Source organism: Hyaena hyaena, unplaced genomic scaffold (genome assembly GCF_003009895.1).
Source record: "Hyaena hyaena isolate Hyena2069 unplaced genomic scaffold, ASM300989v1 scaffold_123, whole genome shotgun sequence".
Lineage (NCBI taxonomy): Eukaryota > Metazoa > Chordata > Mammalia > Carnivora > Hyaenidae > Hyaena > Hyaena hyaena.
In genome coordinates, this window is record NW_024080756.1 from 1287995 (window position 1) to 1305919 (window position 17925).

At 37.5% G+C, this 17925-nt stretch overlaps 1 protein-coding gene across 3 annotated transcripts in view; it reads right to left on the reverse strand.

Annotated features, from left to right (window-relative positions):
- Positions 1–17925, reverse strand: part of PDSS2 (decaprenyl diphosphate synthase subunit 2) — a 260475-nt gene that overhangs the window by 139304 nt on the left and 103246 nt on the right. For all 3 annotated transcript variants that reach the window (XM_039237439.1, XM_039237440.1, XM_039237438.1), the window contains exon 2: positions 11145–11279. In XM_039237439.1, the coding sequence (XP_039093370.1) occupies positions 11145–11279 (135 nt within the window). The remainder of the gene's footprint in view (positions 1–11144; positions 11280–17925) is intronic.

Below are 17925 nucleotides of genomic sequence, written 5' to 3' on the forward strand. Positions count from 1 at the left end.
CCCCTCTCCTCTGTTACTTTGTATTCATCGAAGTCCTTGGCATCTTATTCAGTTCTGTTGTTCTCCTGGTTGACTTCAATCACATGAACTACCCGTCTCGTAGTTTCTCAATCTAACCAATTCAATCTCCACTATATTCCATCAACCTCACTCCCAGGCATAGCTGGTACTTATCGTTCAGAACTGTCCTACTTCTGAAATGTTCACTCTGAATCTCCTACTTTCTACCTATAACCTCCTAATCTCTGAGTTCTCTCACTGCACTACAACTCCAATCCAGAATATGAATCATCAAGACCTCCAGACCCTGATCACTATTTTTCCCTAATTTTGGACTCCCCGATCAAGCCTAAATAACTTATTAGTTTCTTTAGTTTATTTCTTTACTGAGTAATCTCTACTCCCAACATGGGGTTTGAACTCATGACTCCGAGGCCAAGAGTCGCAGGTTCCTCTGACTGAGTCAGCCAGGCGCCATAAGCTTAAATAATTAATTTATTAGGTCAAGCATTCCTTTTCACATACCCTTTTCTTGGTCATGTTTTTACCTTCTTCACTTCTACTCTAGGGCTGCTAGGCATTGTTGTGTTAAGGAATCTGTATTTAATCCTGTAGGGAATGAGACACCACTGAAGAAATAAGAGCATTTCACTCCACTTACAAACTTAAAACCTTGAGCAGAAGAGGAAGGAATGGGGGGATCTTAATAAAAAAAAAATGAAGACCCAAGATACCAGTAACTACAGAGAAAAAGGATGCCAGGACTAGAGATAACCACCAATCGAGTATCTGCTCTCTTTTCCCTCTGTTATCACCATCACCCAGCTACAGAGTCCAAGAGTGAGAAGAAAAGTCCAAGAACATATTGGAGAAGGAGTTCCTCAGGCACTGTAGATGCCAGTTCTCTATTAGCATCTTATGTGAGAGGTGTTAAGGATTATCTGTCTTGAATTACACAAATTTAATTAAATATGGAAGGACTGTGGACCCAATATGGTTATAGCTCTAAAAGTCAGGTTCCAGAAACAAGAGTTCTAGAAACAAAAGTGCATCAATAGTGTCAGAGGCTACTAGATGTATTGTTTTCTTACCTTGTCACTAGAGGTCAGAGACTATTTCTTATTAATATTTGCATTTCCCTCAATGCTCAGCTCCTGTCTTGCAGAGAGGAGGTAGTCAGGGTGTGCCATATTGGACCACACACTACCTGAACCTAGCTAAGCATGTGCCCTGTTAGTTGAGCTCCTTGACCTGAAGCCCATTTTTATCTCCATCTTATAGATAAGTAATCACAGAGTGATTAAGTAGCTTGCCTAAGTCAAATAGCTAATCAGTTACTCATCTGTGACAAGAACCCAGATCTCTGGCCCTTATACCCATGTCTTTGTTACAGCACACTGTCCACCAGTGTTGGTGCCTTGAGCCTGGGCTCAAAGACCAACATTAAGTCATGCAGCTTTTAAGCAAACTCTGCTACTAAACATTTTAAGTGACTGCAAGTCTTCTACCACATAAAACTAACATTTTGCTATGACGAGTGTCAAGAATTAAGCCCTGCTTAGGGGCACCTGAGTGGCTCAGATGTTTGAGTGCTGACTTTGAGTCAGGTCATGATCCCACAGTTCATGGGTTCAAGTCCCACCTTGAGCTCTGTGCTGACTGCTTGGAGCCTGGAGCCTGCTTCAGATTCTGTGTCCCCCTCTCTCTCTGCCCCTCTCCCACTCGTGCTCTATCTCTCAAAAATAAATAAATCTCAGAAAATTTTTTTAATTAAGCCCTCTTTTAAAATGCAAAATTAGACACTGGACATTGCCTTTGACTGTGGCTTCTTGCTAGTCAACATATAGCCCTTCTTTAAGGAAAAGATGTAAACTTCTTCACCAATACCAAAACAATTTACACAGTGTATTTTTTGCTGTGATGTAGTCAGGCAGGCTAATCTATAGCAAGATATTTATATACAATAAACAAACTCTCAGCTGAATAGATTAGTAGCTGTGCCCACCTACTTTTTGTGGTTAATTATACTTGTTTTGTAAGAGGCTGTTCTCATTTTGTGTTTTTCCAACAGCCCTGGTGAAGTAACGACTTGTGATGTACAGTACGCTGAACATAAAGAGCCTTCCCCTTTCTTGTTCAACATATAATTGCTGCATTTGTGCATGCTGTGTAAGTTGAAAATAACAATAAAAAGTTAATGAAGAAAATAAGTACTAGTTGTAATGAATTAGTAATATTGCTAGATTTGTATCTTGAGTTTATTTTTATTGTTGTGAGTAGAGTACAATCAATAGGAATATGTAATCAAACTGCACATGCTTTCATCTCTTGAGATCTCTCTGAAAGGGAGCTGAGATATCTTTAGGAAATTATCTTTAAAAGCCTACTCTAAATTCAATTATTCAGCATAATCATTTTAAATCACTGTCAATAAGCACTCCTCATTTTCAAGGTTCTTGTAGTAGAAAAAGATACATTTCTTAAATAGGTTTTTGTTGCTTTATGAGCATGAAATTGGACTTTCTTTTAATTTTCATGTTAATTTTAGTTACACAAAATAATATGAATAGATCCTCTTTATAAAAAAATTAAATGTTACAAATAAAGCCCCCTTTGATGATTTCCCTATAGCTCTTCCCAAGCCCCCCTCCCCTACCTACTTCTTCCAACCCCTATCATTATCAGACAGGTGAGGTTTCTTCTAGACTCTTTACTAGCATTTACATATGTCGTCTTAAGAAAAGATAATAACTCCTTTAATGCTATCTATTTCAATATTGATTATAACATGTTAATATGATTGAGCCTCAAATAAATAATATGATCAACATATTCCCACTTAAGCCTCATTTCTTAAGGTGTTTTATTCAGTCAATCCTTAAGGTAAATATGGTTTCTTACTTTTGTTAGGCATTTTTAAGTACTAGACAAATTGTAATGTGCAGTATGAAGGTGAAGATTGATAGTCACAGTCTACTGTTACCATAACTAGAAGTCATCAGTAATCAATTAGTACCACATTAAAATAACAAATTATGAACTAAAATATTTTCAGCTGAGACCAAGACCAACTCTCTAAATTTAAAGATTAATAAACAATAACAACAAAATTCGCTTCTTTCACAGTTTTTCATATTCTTCACTTTCCTCCTTAAATTAAGATTTCATTTAGGCCTCTAAATATTCTCCTACCACTTCTGTGACAGCATCTCAGGTCTAACAAACTTTCTCTCAGGGGAGAAAGCAATGTTAACATCATTTTATTACGATGTTTTCTAGATTTAACTTCTAGTTATGTTTATAATGCCTTTTTTATGATTAGTTCTTGAAGCCCAATAATAACTTCAGCATATGATCATTAATTACCTGCATAATACTGAGTTGAAAAAGAATTAGCATAGTTACCAAGAAATTGATGTGTCCATTTTAACATGGATGGTAAACCAAAAAATTTCATCATTTTGCTTCACTCCTGATTTCTTTATTTGAAAAGCCAGAACTATACTTTATGCATTTTCATAGGTTATTTGATCTTGTCAAGAAGGGCAAAAAACAAAAGTTCAGGTCAGTTCAGGGACTCTAAGACCCTTATTCTAATAGGATTAAGCTAACTATCCGATTTTTACCAGTTTTTAGGAAGTGCATAAGTAAAACATGTGTACAGTTAAAAATAATTCAGACCACTGAAGAGGACATGAAATGAATGAAGTCTCTCATGCTATTTTCCCCCTACCAGCTGGCCGTCCCCAAAGGAGACCACTATTAACAACTCTTTGTATCTCCTTTAAAGCATTTTCCATACATACAAAATCCAATGCCCACCTACTCAAGCCCCAATGGGATCAAACTATAATGTTTTTGCATCTTGCTTTTTTTCTTGATTCTTTGAGATCTTTCCATATCAGACAAATAGACTTCCTTAATCCTTTTAAGCATTCATTTCATATTCCCTTGCATCCATAACAACACGTGCTCTATTGGTGGATGCTTTGATTGTTTCTTTTTTTGGGGATTGTTGTTATTCTTGCAAACTATGCTACAAAGAGCATTCTTATACATACATCTTTGAGCATTTATGTTAACGTATCAGCAATTTTGCTAAATCAAAGGGTGGTTGGATTAAAATAAAACTTATAACTAAAAATGCTGTAGTTATCCCAAAGCTGGGCAATGTAGTTTAGCTGAATAGTCAGGAAGAAAGGAAAATATGCTTGGCAAATGTGTTTCAATCTCTCTTCTCAGAGTGAATAAAGGTGTTGAGAAATTTTGAAGGTAGAATGAAAATATATGGTCTGTTTAATTTTTTTAATGTTTATTTATTTTTGAGAGAGACAGAGAGAGAGAAAGAGAGAGAGAGTAGGGAAGGGGCAGAGAGAGAGACACACAGAATCTGAAGCAGATTCCAGGCTCTGAGCTGTCAGCACAGACCCTGATACGAGGCTCAAACCCACAGACTGTGACATCACGACCTGAGCCTAAGACTGAGCCATCCAGGTGCCCCATATGTGGTCTGTTTATAACTGCTAGTTAACAAATTATTTTCTAAGTAACTAACTTTTTCCTACTAACAAACTTTTTAATCTTTGCCAAACAGACCTCCTTAATCCTTTGAAGCATTCATTTCATATTCCCTTACACCCATAACAACAGGTTCTCTATTGGTAGATGCTTGTTTCTTACTAACAATTAACTAACAAGCTAACTAACAAACTGGTTAATGTTCATACTAACAAACTTTTCAATCTTTCTTAATCTGATGGGAAAACAGTGATTTTTGTTTTAATTTGTCCATTATGATGAATTCCAGCCCTTTCCCCCCTTTATTACTAACCATCTATAATTCACTGAACAGCCTGTTCATTTCCTTAGTCCATATTTCTGTTGTATTATCTTCTTCTGATTTGTTTATTAAAAATTGTCCCTTTGGCATGTATGTTGCAAATATTTTTGTAACTCTGACATTTTCTTTTGACCTTATGGTTATTTTTCCCACTGAAGAATTATTTTTCGTGCAGTCAAATGGGTTAATTTTTGTTTATGGTTTCAGAGTTTTGGAACCTCTTTAGGAAGGTCTTTCTTGGGGCGCCTGGGTCGCTCAGTCAGTTGGGTCTCCAACTTCGGCTCAGATCATGATCTCACGGTTTGTAGGTTTGAGCCCCGCATCGGGCTCTGTGCTGACAGCTAGCTCAGAGCCTGGAGCTTGTTTCAGATTCTGTATCTCCCTCTCTCTCTGACCCTCCCCTGATCACGCTGTGTCTCTCTCAGAAATAAATAAAAAACATTAAAAAAAAAAAAAAGGAAGGTCTTTCTTGCTTAGAGATTAAAGAATAAAAAATTTAAAAATAATAATTTAAAATTATTATCATTATTAATCAGCTCTGATCAAACAGCCATTGGCTGCCATCTATGTGTTAGGAATATGTGTTACCCAGCTTAATACTGAGGTACTATGGAGAAAAGAGAACATCTGAACTACGTTTAATAGCACACAGAGTACACAGTCTTCTGTTACTAGTATAACAAATAATTACAGAAAATTATCAGTACATAATTTTCTTCTTATTCATCAGCTCACCTGCCACCCGGAGGGAACACTGTCACTGCACTGGCTCCCCAGAAGCAGCTCGTTCTCCTCCTCTCTGAAGACAGAGAATGGAGTTGAGGGCAACACAAACACAGAAGACTCTAAAGCCTACCAATCAAACTTTAAGTCATGTAGACACCAGAACGGAAGCTGCAGATCACAGAGTGAGGAAATAAAATGCAGTAAAGGAAGGAACAGGTCAAAATATGGAGAAAAACAAACTTTTGATGGGGTTTTTAAAATTTTTGAAGATATTTTGCAGTGCTTTTTCTTTTTTTAATGATATTCCACTAATACGTTTCTTTTCTTCTTTGAAATGTCACTTTGCATCTTACTTTACATAGTAACTTTACAGAATAACTACATTTTAACATAAATTAAAATTTTGAGACTTCTTCATGTTCCATGAAGAGTACTTTGGAGTCTGCTTTACAGCTTACATCCTGAATTAGGGGTTGTAAAGGATATGATAAGTACAGTGGCTGTGAGACACAGTCCCTGCTAAACTACTCAAAGTCACATTCTCTACAATGTGTGATTCCAATGTTTATTTTGATCCACTACCTTTCTGTTATACGGAAGTTCAGCCAGGCAAAAATTTAAGACAATACTCTGGGGGCAACTGGGTGGCTCAGTCAGCTGAGCGTCTGACTTTGGCTCAGGTCATGATCTCCAGGTCCATAAGTTCAAACCTTGTGTTGAGCTCTATGCTGACATCTCAGAGCCTGGAGCCTGCCTCCCATTATCTTCCTCCCTCTCTCTCTGCCCCTCTCCCGCCTGCGCTCTGTCTCTCAAAAATAAACATTAAAAAACTTTTTAAATAAAAAATTAAACAATACTCTGTCCAAGGACCTGGTCAGCTATAAAGATGTGCCTGGGCAAGGTCATCTAGCTGAATAGTCAGGGAGAAATGTGTTTGTCAAACTTGTTTCAATCTTTTCTGCCAGAGTTAACATAAGATAGTGAGAAATTTTAGGTAATGAAGACAGAATGAAATATGTGGTCTTTATAACTGCTAGTTAGATGAGAAATAATTGAGTCAATTCTTGCTAAAACAGAGAAAGCTGAAACATTAGTAAAAAAAATAGTTCACCTAAATTTCTTTAAACTTAATAATCATGTTACACTAAAGAAATCTATACTTTGTAATACCATGTTTTATAGACTATTATGATTTTTTGGTACATAAAATAAAAGTATCCTATCATTAATGTTAACAGGAAGTTATAAACTTATTTTCTCAGGAGTGGCTAGGGATACTTGTAAATTTAGTAATACATTAATTAATTTGTTTATTTTTAATTATTTATATTGAGAGAGAGCATTGAGCAGGGGAGGGGCAGAAAGAGAGAGGGTGAGAGAGAATTCCAAGCAGTCTCTGCACCAGCAGTACCGAGCCTGATGTGGCGCTCAAACCCATGAACGACAAGATCAGGACCTGAGCTGCAACTAAGAGATGGATGCTTACCCGACAGAGCCACCCAGAGGCCCCAGTAATACTTTAAAGAAAATAATTTTAATTATTGAAGTATATTTGACATACAATGCTCTATTAATTTCAGGTGTACAATGGAGTAATGTTAATTCCATACATTACTCAGTGCTTACCAGAATAAATATAGTCACCATCTGTCACACATTACTATCATACAACATTATAGTCATACATTTTTGACTAATCAGTTTTGCAACCAATTTTTTAAAGTCATGATTGTGGGAATAAAACTAAAGCCCACTGCCTTGTTGGCAAAAGGCTATGGTAGATGTTTATAGTACGTTTTTATAAATGTAGCTCTCTTAACTGTTTTTCAAAATATAGTTATTACATTTTAGCCTAACTTCTGCCTCTCTTGGCCATTAAATGTAAGTTTACTAAACATATCCATAAGTTATATCCATCAGTTATATCCTTAGGCCAAACAAAAGAGGTCACCTAACTCACTTTTGGTCCCTTAGGTAATTTACTCAGGTCCCATTATCTGACCTCAAAGTCAAGGTTATGAGAGAAAAACACAATGTAAAATCCCAGCAGTTTGGAGGTGAATTAAAAAGCTCCCAAGTTAGTACTTTCCTCAAATGTTAAATAATTCACTGTGGCATTATAGATACAAGCCTCTAGCAAAAGTTACACTTGAACAATTAAGGAAGCAGGAGCCAAACAAATGACTGCAGGGGTAGAGAAATAAATTAATGCTTTCTCATAGTACTGTGCCAAATTACATTTTCACGTTAACAAGTGTGTAAAATGCCCAAGCATCACCAACGACTTACCAGATCAAGTTTGCTTGCAGAAAATAACCTGGAACGACCCACCAGGATTATCTGCTAAATGCTAAATGTAATTATCAATTCTATACACTTGAGTATGAAACTCATTTATATTATTTATAAAGTTTTTATATTCGCAATGTACCACCTACTGTTTTGCAAAGTTCTTTTACAATTGTTCATGTTACTATGACCATCTGCCAAATGTGTTTTGTTCCTGTAAAGGATCAGAAGGTGATGAAGCTGTTTGTTAGTTGCTAGGGAAGAAATGCCCAACACAAGGTCACATCACAGTACGCTGTGTACATACAAATACCAGCACCTGCACAGTATAAAGGGTACACACTTTAGAGCAGAATCAGGATTTAAATCCCAACTCTATCACTTTCCAACTGGGAGATTTTAGACAAGTCTTAATCTTGGTATTAGATTTTTTTTCTGTAAAATGGGAATGATTCATTTATGCCACAAATATTTATGGAGCACCTATTATGCATCAAATAGTACTTTTCAAGGCTTATTTTAGGATGAGAATTTAAAACATAGCTGGTGTTCATTAGAGGTATGTATGGTTATATAGGGTCAAAGTCAGCAGACTGACCAATTATATAGGGTCAAAGTCAGCAGACTGAAAATCAACAAATTCCTAAAGAAAACAGAGATACATGGGATACAAGGTGAAAATGAAGTCCATTTGCTTTCCAGAGACTAACAGGTTATTGGTATTTATTACAGATCTTTAAGTAGTTTCTCTAGTTAATTTAACTAAACAGTCAAGAGTTTTCTATAAAACTCATAAGGTATAGTTATGAGCTCTAATTCAAACAGGTTGGGGAAGGGCATTGATGTATAAAAGATTTGCCAAGTTACTTTCCATTCAGAAGTTTTGAATGGAAACAGTTTTAAGACTGTTTTTGGTATACTAATTTAATGAATAGTCTAACCTATATGTGACATAAGTTCTTTGAATTGGACTAGACAAGCTGAAAGGAGGGTGGCTGGGTAGCTTGGTCAGTTAAGTGTCCGACTTCAGTTCAGGTCATTATTTTGCGGTTTTGTGAGTTCAGGCCCCGCATCAGGCTCTGTGTTGACAGCACGGAGTCTGGAGCCTGATTCATTCAGATTCTGTGTCTCCCTCACTCTCTGCCCCTCCCTGTGCGCGCTCTCTCTCTCTCTCTTTCTCTCAAAAATGAACATAAAAAATAATTTTTTTTAAAAGACAAGCTGAAAGGAATCAAGAAAAAAACATGAACTTTGAAAGAAAAAGAACCATAGCTGGAGCCTCAACTTTTCTCATTTGCCAGCTGTGCCATCTTGAAAAAGTCTCAAGATGTTTGAATATCAGTTTGCTCAAGAGCAAAATAAGTACAACAACATCTCTCATCTATAGCATTTTTGTAAGGATCAAATGGGATAACTGTCATAAAAATGACCTACAAAGCACTAAGCAAATATAAATTGTTTCACAGTGAGTGGGAACTGAAAATGACCCCAATGTATCCCTTTCCAGTGAAGATACTTGTATGGATAAGTGGTAAAAGGTCTACAAAATTATCCTGACCTTGGAGGATAGGTCATTTTTAGCCATGATAGTAATAACTTTCTTGCTTATTAATGAGGAAGGATTACTGGCTTCACAGCTGGTAAGCAATAGTCATCTCTAAATATTATATAGGGAAAAATGTATGAATAAGACTACTAGGAATAAAAAAGCCCCTAAGGTATGGATCGATTTTTAAAGTGAAGCTGTAAGATATATCAGGTGTAAGTCAAATTTCCTAGAAATGCTTCCTTTTGTGAGGAAAATGTCCTTGTCACCCATGTTTTTAGAGTGGTTTTATTTATTTATTTTTATTTGAGAGATGGGTAGGGGGAAGGGAGGGCCAGAGGGAGAGAGAGAGAAAATCCCAAGCAGGCTCTGTGCTGAACGACATGGGGCTCGATTCTATGACCCTGGAACCATGACTTGAGCAGAACTCAAGAGTTGGATGCTCAACAAACTGAGTCACCCAGGCACTTCTGGAGTGGTTTTAATTTCACATGCCAAAGTCCACCTACAAAGGCTATCTAGAGCCTTTTAATTCAACACTAAATTAAATAAAGTTATTGTTGATACACTTATAAAAAATAAGCAGTGATTTAAAAAAATAAAATTGAAAATTTTAAGTTTTATATGCAGTAAAAATGACTCATATTCATAAATTTTTTTATTGTTTATTTTTGAGAGAGAGAGAGAGAGTATGTACTCATGTGAGCAGGGGGAGGGGCCGAGAGAAAGATGGGGACAGAGGAAGTGAACCAGGCTTTTCACTGACAGCAGAAAGCTCAATGTGGGGCCTGAACTCACAAATGATGAGATCATAATGTGAGCTGAAGTCAGACGCTCAATCAACTGAGCCACCCAGGTGCCCCTCATAAATTTAATGTTTAGTCTAAATGTATAGGAGAAAAAATTTCTTATTTTAAGTAACCTTAGTAAAAATCTCTTCACCATAAAAATAAGCATAATAAAATAAATGACGCATCATTTGAAGTATACTACTTCTCCTAAAATGATAGCTGCATCATTATTTTATAACTAGGTATCATTCTGAGTATGTTTAAAAATCGTAAATCCTGGAGTAAGTCTCTGTAAAAATACAATGATACCATGACAATGAAGGAGAGGGAGTCATGAATAGAAATTTTTTTTTTAAATTTGAGAGAGAGAGAGAGAGAGAGAGCAAGCAGGATTGAGGTGCAGGTGCAGAGAAAGAGGGAAAGAGAGTCTCAGGCAGTCTACATTCAGCGCGGAACCCATCGCAGGGCTCAATCCCACGAACCTGTAATTGTGACCTAAGCTGAAATCAAGTGTCATACGCTTAACCGACTGAGTCACCCAGGAACCCCATGAATAGAAAATTATAAATGCCGGAGTAGAAATGAAACACAAATGTACAGGGAAATTTCCCAGTTATGCATGGAGCTGCTAAGTCTGCCAGACTTGTTAAGAACAATAAAAATACCATTAATAACAGGCGGGGGCGCCTGGCTGACTCAAAGGAGCATTCAACTCTTGATCTCGGTGTTGCAAGTCTGAGCCTCACAATGGGTGTAGAGATTGTTTAAATAAATCAATAAATAGACTTAAAAAAAGAGAACAATAAAAATACATTTTTAACCTTATAAAATATTTTAATCTATTTTTGAATCAGAGAATGACAAAGAACTAAATAGTGATTTCCACTGACCACTGTTCAGCAAAAGGAAAGACAATTTAGAGAGTGATGTCAAAAGACCAAGTTCTTCTTACCAGGAATAGATGCCACTGACCATGTCATAGTTCTGACATGATGCATTCGTGCTGCTGGGCCCAGCTGCTTTAGAAATAAGTAACACCACCAAGCCCCTCAACTGGAGGTTATGCCGGCTCTCATATACGAGCCCCCTGCCAACAAAGAAAGAGGAGGATTAACATATTCTCACAGAATCAGTCAGATCAAGTTAGGAAATTGCTACCATTCACCCATATTTCCAAAGTCAGAAATGGGACTTGTTGAAAGAAACAGAATTGGGGGAAGAAAGAGCTACCAGGAGGAAGCAATGAGTTCAGGAAATCAACTAGAGAAACCCAGGGCTGGTTTTAAAAGTGACAGTCTCCAATTGTGAGGCCTAATGATCTGGCTTCCTCCTGTTTCTGGGTTTTCCTATGATCTGCACCCTACATCTCACAATCTCAACCATCTGCTCAACCCATCATTTTAAAGTGCTTTATGGTAGCTGATAGCAACCAAAATACAAATTGTCTGGCTTAGATGAAGTGATGTTATTTGGTGATGATGGTGGTAAGGGAGAGGGGTAAAAAATGATTTCTGTTTTCACATGCTGAGAAGATGCTCAGAGAATTAAAGTGACAAATTCAAATGACTTAAAAATTTATTTGGTAAGTAAAATAGAAACGTATGCCATTAGCAAGTCTTGCCATTTCCTATTATTTATGGAAAGCATTATCATTCTAGACAACAATATGGCTTGAACTTAGCATGTCATTTTATTTTCGCTATGAGTATTGAATTTCCATAATTTTTACTATAACTAAAGCCAGGAATATATGTTTTTTTTTTAACTCAAAGTATTGCAAATGGGTGTCATACTAGAACTAAATATCATCATCAAGAAAGAAAGAAAGAGAAAGATAGAATGAATGATAGGCAATATATTAAATTAATATTTAGAACAATGCTCATGAGCACTAATCAAATAGATATTATGTATATATTATGAATACAGTTCATGAATATAGTGAAAAAAAGTATTAAGATTTATAATATAATACTTCATTAAATTATTAAGTCTTTCCTGGTAAACTTTGAACAAAGAACTAATTTAAATATAGCCAAAATTAATGAGTTAGTTCATTACTTAAGGAAAATTTTTGCCCCTTATGCCACCAAACAGAAATTTTAAAAAAGGGCCCCTCTGTACCCTCATTGGCTTCAAAATAAGGCAGAACTTCAGGTTCTCTGAAGAGGGAAAGACATAGCTCTTTTCTAATTATATTTTCTCCTCAATCCAGTAAGTAATCATCAGCAAGTTTGAGGCGTTAGTAATTTTTAACAAGTTCTAATTTCCTAGGAAAAAGAAGTTAATTTACAGCAATTAAGTTATATCGCAACAGCAACAAAGAATCATCAGAAACATCCAAAGCTCTTTATTATCATGTAGCTTTCTACTTAAAATCCTGTAGACCTGAACTGCGGGGGGACTGGGAAGCACTCCATTTTGGAACAAGTAAATGTAAAATGGGAGCGCTTTCTAAGCTTTTTGCTTTGAATTACAAATTTTAACTTATGCTGCTAGATCCTTATTGATGTATTACCAAAGGTGAATTCTTCTCTGCTTAGATGGTAATATGAAAGAGAAGCTCTGAATTGGCTCTTGATTCTAGAAAGGGAAAAGAGGTGGGTGGGGCTGTGTGTATGTGCCTGTGCTTGTGTTGTGGGGGTTGAATCTGGCTGGGGATGAAGGATATGACGACACAGTAAGAACTCTAAGAGGCAAAACCTGAGAAAAGTCTGACTAAATCATGATGATGAAACAGCTGTGGCTACACTTTTGACATCTTCCTCAAAGTTCAGAGATGGGACCTTTCACAGGAGGCACACAAACAACAGCAGCCAACATTTAGTGTTTCACATATGCCAAGAACTGTTCTAACAATTTACTACATATTAAATTAATTAATTCAGGACAACTCCAAGAGGAAGATACAAGTACCCTGATTTTGCAGATGAATAAGGAGAATGAGGCACACAGAGATCAAGCAACTTGCTCTTAGCTGGTAGGCAGTAGAGCCTTGATGAAGCAAAGATGTGAACACCCATGGCAACCAGCTCTAGAATCTACATACACTCTTGATCATCATGCTATAGTGACTCTCCAATCTGCTTCATCTTATGTATGACAACTACTTACTAAGTCAAATTAGAAGAGTGCAGCTTTAGAAACAGGTTTAAAAAAACTCTTCTCCCATTCATTAGCTGTATGACTTGGAGACCATTACTTCTTCTATAAAACGAGGTTAACGTCTACTTTCTGTAGTCATTGTATGGAAGAGGCAACATGAGTAAAGTATATAACACTGTGGAAGCCCATGGTAGATGATCATGTCATCAGAAAATTACATTCTCTGTCCTTATTACTTTTTTGCCACCTATTTTTTTCTCAACTCATATTTTTTTCTTTCTTCTAGTCCATTTCTCCTCCTCTCAAAGTCAAGCCCATTCTACCCACACCCCTAATCCCCTTTCCTACCTCCCAAAATAACAAAAGTTAAGGAATTCTTACCACACATCCTTAACGCCTGCAAACATCATATATCACTGAAACACTTGGCACTTTTAGAATGCACTCTGAAAAGGTCAGGAAGAAAAACTATAATAGATTGGCTAATAGAAATCAAGAGAACAATCAGAAAAGCACACCTTCTGACCACTAATTTTCATGCAAGTCAGTGGTTAACAACCCAGAGAATAGATGAAGAGCCTAAGAAAATTAAAAAAACTGCTTCCAAACACCACTTCTTCAAATTTACCTCATTAACACCCTTAAGAAAATAGTACTAATTGATAATGTCCACAGCTCAAAAATTAGCTCACAACAATAAGAAATTTTGCTCCTGAGCATAAAAAATCCGTAGGATTCTAAGTTTACAGAGATAATGTTTCATATAGTCCAGGCCTGAAACAGCATGAGTTCTTAGTGCCTCTCTTCAGGATCGACACCAATGAGCTAGAACATGTCTAGAAGATGGTGACTCCTATACTGCCACATGCATGCCTGAAGAAAAAGCTACAGATGCTAGCTAGCTTTGAGGATGGTAAAGTTGGCATTCTCAAATTTATTCGGGCAAAAATGGAGTGAATGCTTACTGCATGTTAGACATGGTACTAAACAACCATGGAGGGCATGGTGACAAGCACCGGTGAGCTGTGGTCTCCCTTCTGTGGATAACAGAGTCTGGATTAAAAACCCCAGTAAAATGTGGCACGACCTACTCTAGGGGATGAGCAAGGACTGTGGGAGCACAAAGAAGGGGCAACTAACATAACTGGGGGCAAAGAGGGGTGAAAGAGACCTCTCTGTGAGACCTAAAAGATGAAGAGGAGGTAGCCAGGGGAGCTAAAGCTGGGAGGGGAAGTGAAGGGAAAAAAAGCGTTCCAAAGAAGAAACTATATGGGTGAAAGTCTGTAAAAAAGACAGGAGGACACAGCTATTTCTAGAACCAACATGGCAGGAGCATAGCATATGAGGGGAAGAGCTGGGAGAACAAAAGCTAGAGGAATGCACAAGAGCTGCCTACTCGTCGGAAAGGGCTCTGTCTGGAGAGGAGACAGAATTACTGCAGAAACAGATATTACTGGATAGAAAATATGGCAGGCCAATTTTGACTCAACATGAAGAAAACACAAAAGTAGCTGCTGGTGATACTGAGTCCCTTGTTAACAGATGTTCAGGAAGCTGCCCAGCCTCTGACAGATGCCTTAGAGAGAGGAGCCTGGCCTATGTGACATCTGAAGTTTTTCCTTATTCTGTGATTCTTTATGGTCTCACCTCACTTATTTAATTATCCAATACTCTACAATATGTATAATAGGTGTAAAAATCGGAAGAATCCTTTATGTCATCAAAATTATAATGTGATGAATGAAAGCAATATTTAGTACCTTATCATCTTTATCACTAAAGTTCCATAGAATTGTGTTCCTTTTAGCCAATGTAGACAAAGACTTCATTCATTCATTCATTCATTCATTTATTTCATACAGACTGAACACTTTTCATACATCAGGCACTGTGCTAGGCAGAGATGCAGTGACAAGCAAAAACAGTCACAGAGCCTGTGGAATTTGCAAGCCAGTGGAAGAGACTGGAAATAATGAAAGAATCACAAATAAACATAAAATTACAATGGTAACAAAATAAAAATATGGTACTATGAGAGCTTATAATAGGGGAACTGACCTAGTAAGGAAAGTCAGAGGCTTCCTTGAAGAAGTGATGACTGAGTTGATACTCAAAGGAAGAACAGGGGGTGGAAAAGGGGATGGTGAGAAGATAACAGAATAGAAGAGTATACCCGCAGCACAAAAACAGGTATATGTGAAGCTGACAGCACTGTACAAAATGAGGCTGGAGACAGACAGGAGAGACCACACAGGTCAAACAGGCCATGGTAAGACTTTTGTTCTTTATCTAAACAGCAATGTGAAGCCATGGCAGTATTTATTAAGCACAAGCACCTGGTGACATGATTGGATATTTAAAAATAAACAAACAACCCCAGAAAGTCCTGTCATCAGTGGAAAAACGACTTGGGTGGAGGGGAAGGAGGAGAACAAAGTGATATGAGGAAATCAGTTAGGAGGCTTTTGCAGTAGTCAATGAGAAATATGGCGGTAGCAGGGCGCCTGGGTGGCTCAGTCAGTTAAGCATCTGACTTCTGCTCAGGTCATGATCTCACAGCTCAAGAGTTCGAGCCCCACGTCAGGCTCTGTGCAAACAGCTCAGAGCCTGGAACTTGCTTCATATTCTGTGGCTCCTTCTCTCTCTACCTCTCCCCCTATTCATGTTCTTTCTCTCTCTTAAAAACAAATAAACATTTAGAATATTTCTAAAAAATAATAAAAAGAAATATGGAGATATAGCATGGTCGACAAACTAGACAAGTACCAAATCTAAAGTAATGACATCTCAATTCAATTTCACTATATGTTGGATACTATTTAGCCCTGGAAAATTAGCTAATACAGATCTAACACTATTTTAAATTATATTCAAGTTATTTTATAGTTTAAACTGTGTATTATAATATATATTATAATAAATAAAATTTACACCCTGAAAAGTCTGTAGTTGAATTTTGGGGGTAGGGAGAAACTTGGCCTCCTCCAAAATTCTGCCCTAGATCTACAATAGATGAACAGCAAACATATAGTAATATCTAACAGCTACACAATTTCATGCAAATAAGGGCTGAACAGGTGAAACTTTGTGCACCCCAGGTCTGTATCCTTCTCACATTATGGTTTCTATGGCTAACTGCAGTTTTCCCTGCATCATTGTGTCTTTTCACAACTACTGGCTAATTTCTCTTCCTTAACCCAATCCTGTAAGTATTTCAAATCCTCAAACTGCAGCTGCAGCATCTTTCTAAATATCTTAAATTCCCTGTCTTACAACACATTATGTACCAAACATGAGAGGTATACAAAGAAATAAGTGGTGTAATAAAAGAGCTATAATAGGTTCAAAATACAGTTAAATGGAATAATTCAAAGAACAGATATCAAAGACAAAAAGCTATCATTACATGGAGGAAGAAAGAAAATTGCTTCTTGCTCGGGGTGCTCCTCACTGTAGAGGTAGCATTCATACTGAGGCTGAGAGGTGCTCAGATTTCCCTGAGCAGAGAATGGAGACAGGAATGGGATAGGGTTAATGGAATGGAATGAAGGGTATTTTAGAAGAAACAGGTTATGCATGACAAGAATGGAAGAATGAGGAGCAGGTTTAGGAGCTGTGGGGCTACCCATCTGGGCACTATGTAGAGGCAAACAAGCCCAGAAAAAAGACAGCCTAAAGAATGAAGGGCCTTGAAAGTCAGACCTAGAGTCAGGACTTCATCCTGCAGGCAATCTGAAGGCAGGGATGGTTTGTCAGCAAGGAGTAATGTGATTAGAGCTAAAGACTAAAACTGTTCTCTGGGCCTAATATCGTTACTCTGGCAGTAGCATGGTGGGTGCAGTGAAAGGGAGAGGGAAGATTAGTTAGGAGTAGCTTCTTCCAATAATCCAGGTGGGAGATAATGAGGGCCTAAATCAGGGCAGTGGCAGCGGGGATGGAAGAGAAGAGCTGAACGATGACAGCAGCATGGAGGTGGAACAGGCCAGTCTGGCCAGTTGACTGTGTGAGGGTCTCCCCTCTCCTCATGCAGTGAAGGAAAGATAAGGGCTGGATGTTGAGGTTCAAACCTGTTTCCTGAAGGTGATGATGCTAACATTCATGGGGATTGGAAGAAGAAGGAGAGTTAATGGGGAATTAATGAGTTCAGTTTTGGACATGTTAACTTTGAATGCAAGAAAGACTTCCAGATGGAGATGCCCAGCAGGCAGCTGGAAATGCTGTGGCTACAGATTTGGGAAGCATCTTCAAAGAGGTGATGGCTGAACCAGGAGGAAGTGATGGATGAGTTTTTGAGGAGAGAAAAAAGAGAAAAGTAGGAAAGAGAAGGCAAAAGGAACCTCAGAGAATTCCTTTACTTTAGGGTACTGAGGAAGGAAGAGTAACCAACATGAAGGAACAAAGTATGTCCACACACAAATGAAAGGAGTCTTTACAGATACCCAGAAAGAAGTGTGAACATGCATGCACAATGGAGAAAGGGAACTGTGAGTGCAGTGTACAGAAACTAGGACCAGTAGTTGCCCCTTCCACTGGCTTTTATGGTACTTATTATAAACCTCTAGTTTTACACTTAAAACATTGATAAAAATGATAGCAATGACACAGACAATTACAACATGCCAAAATGC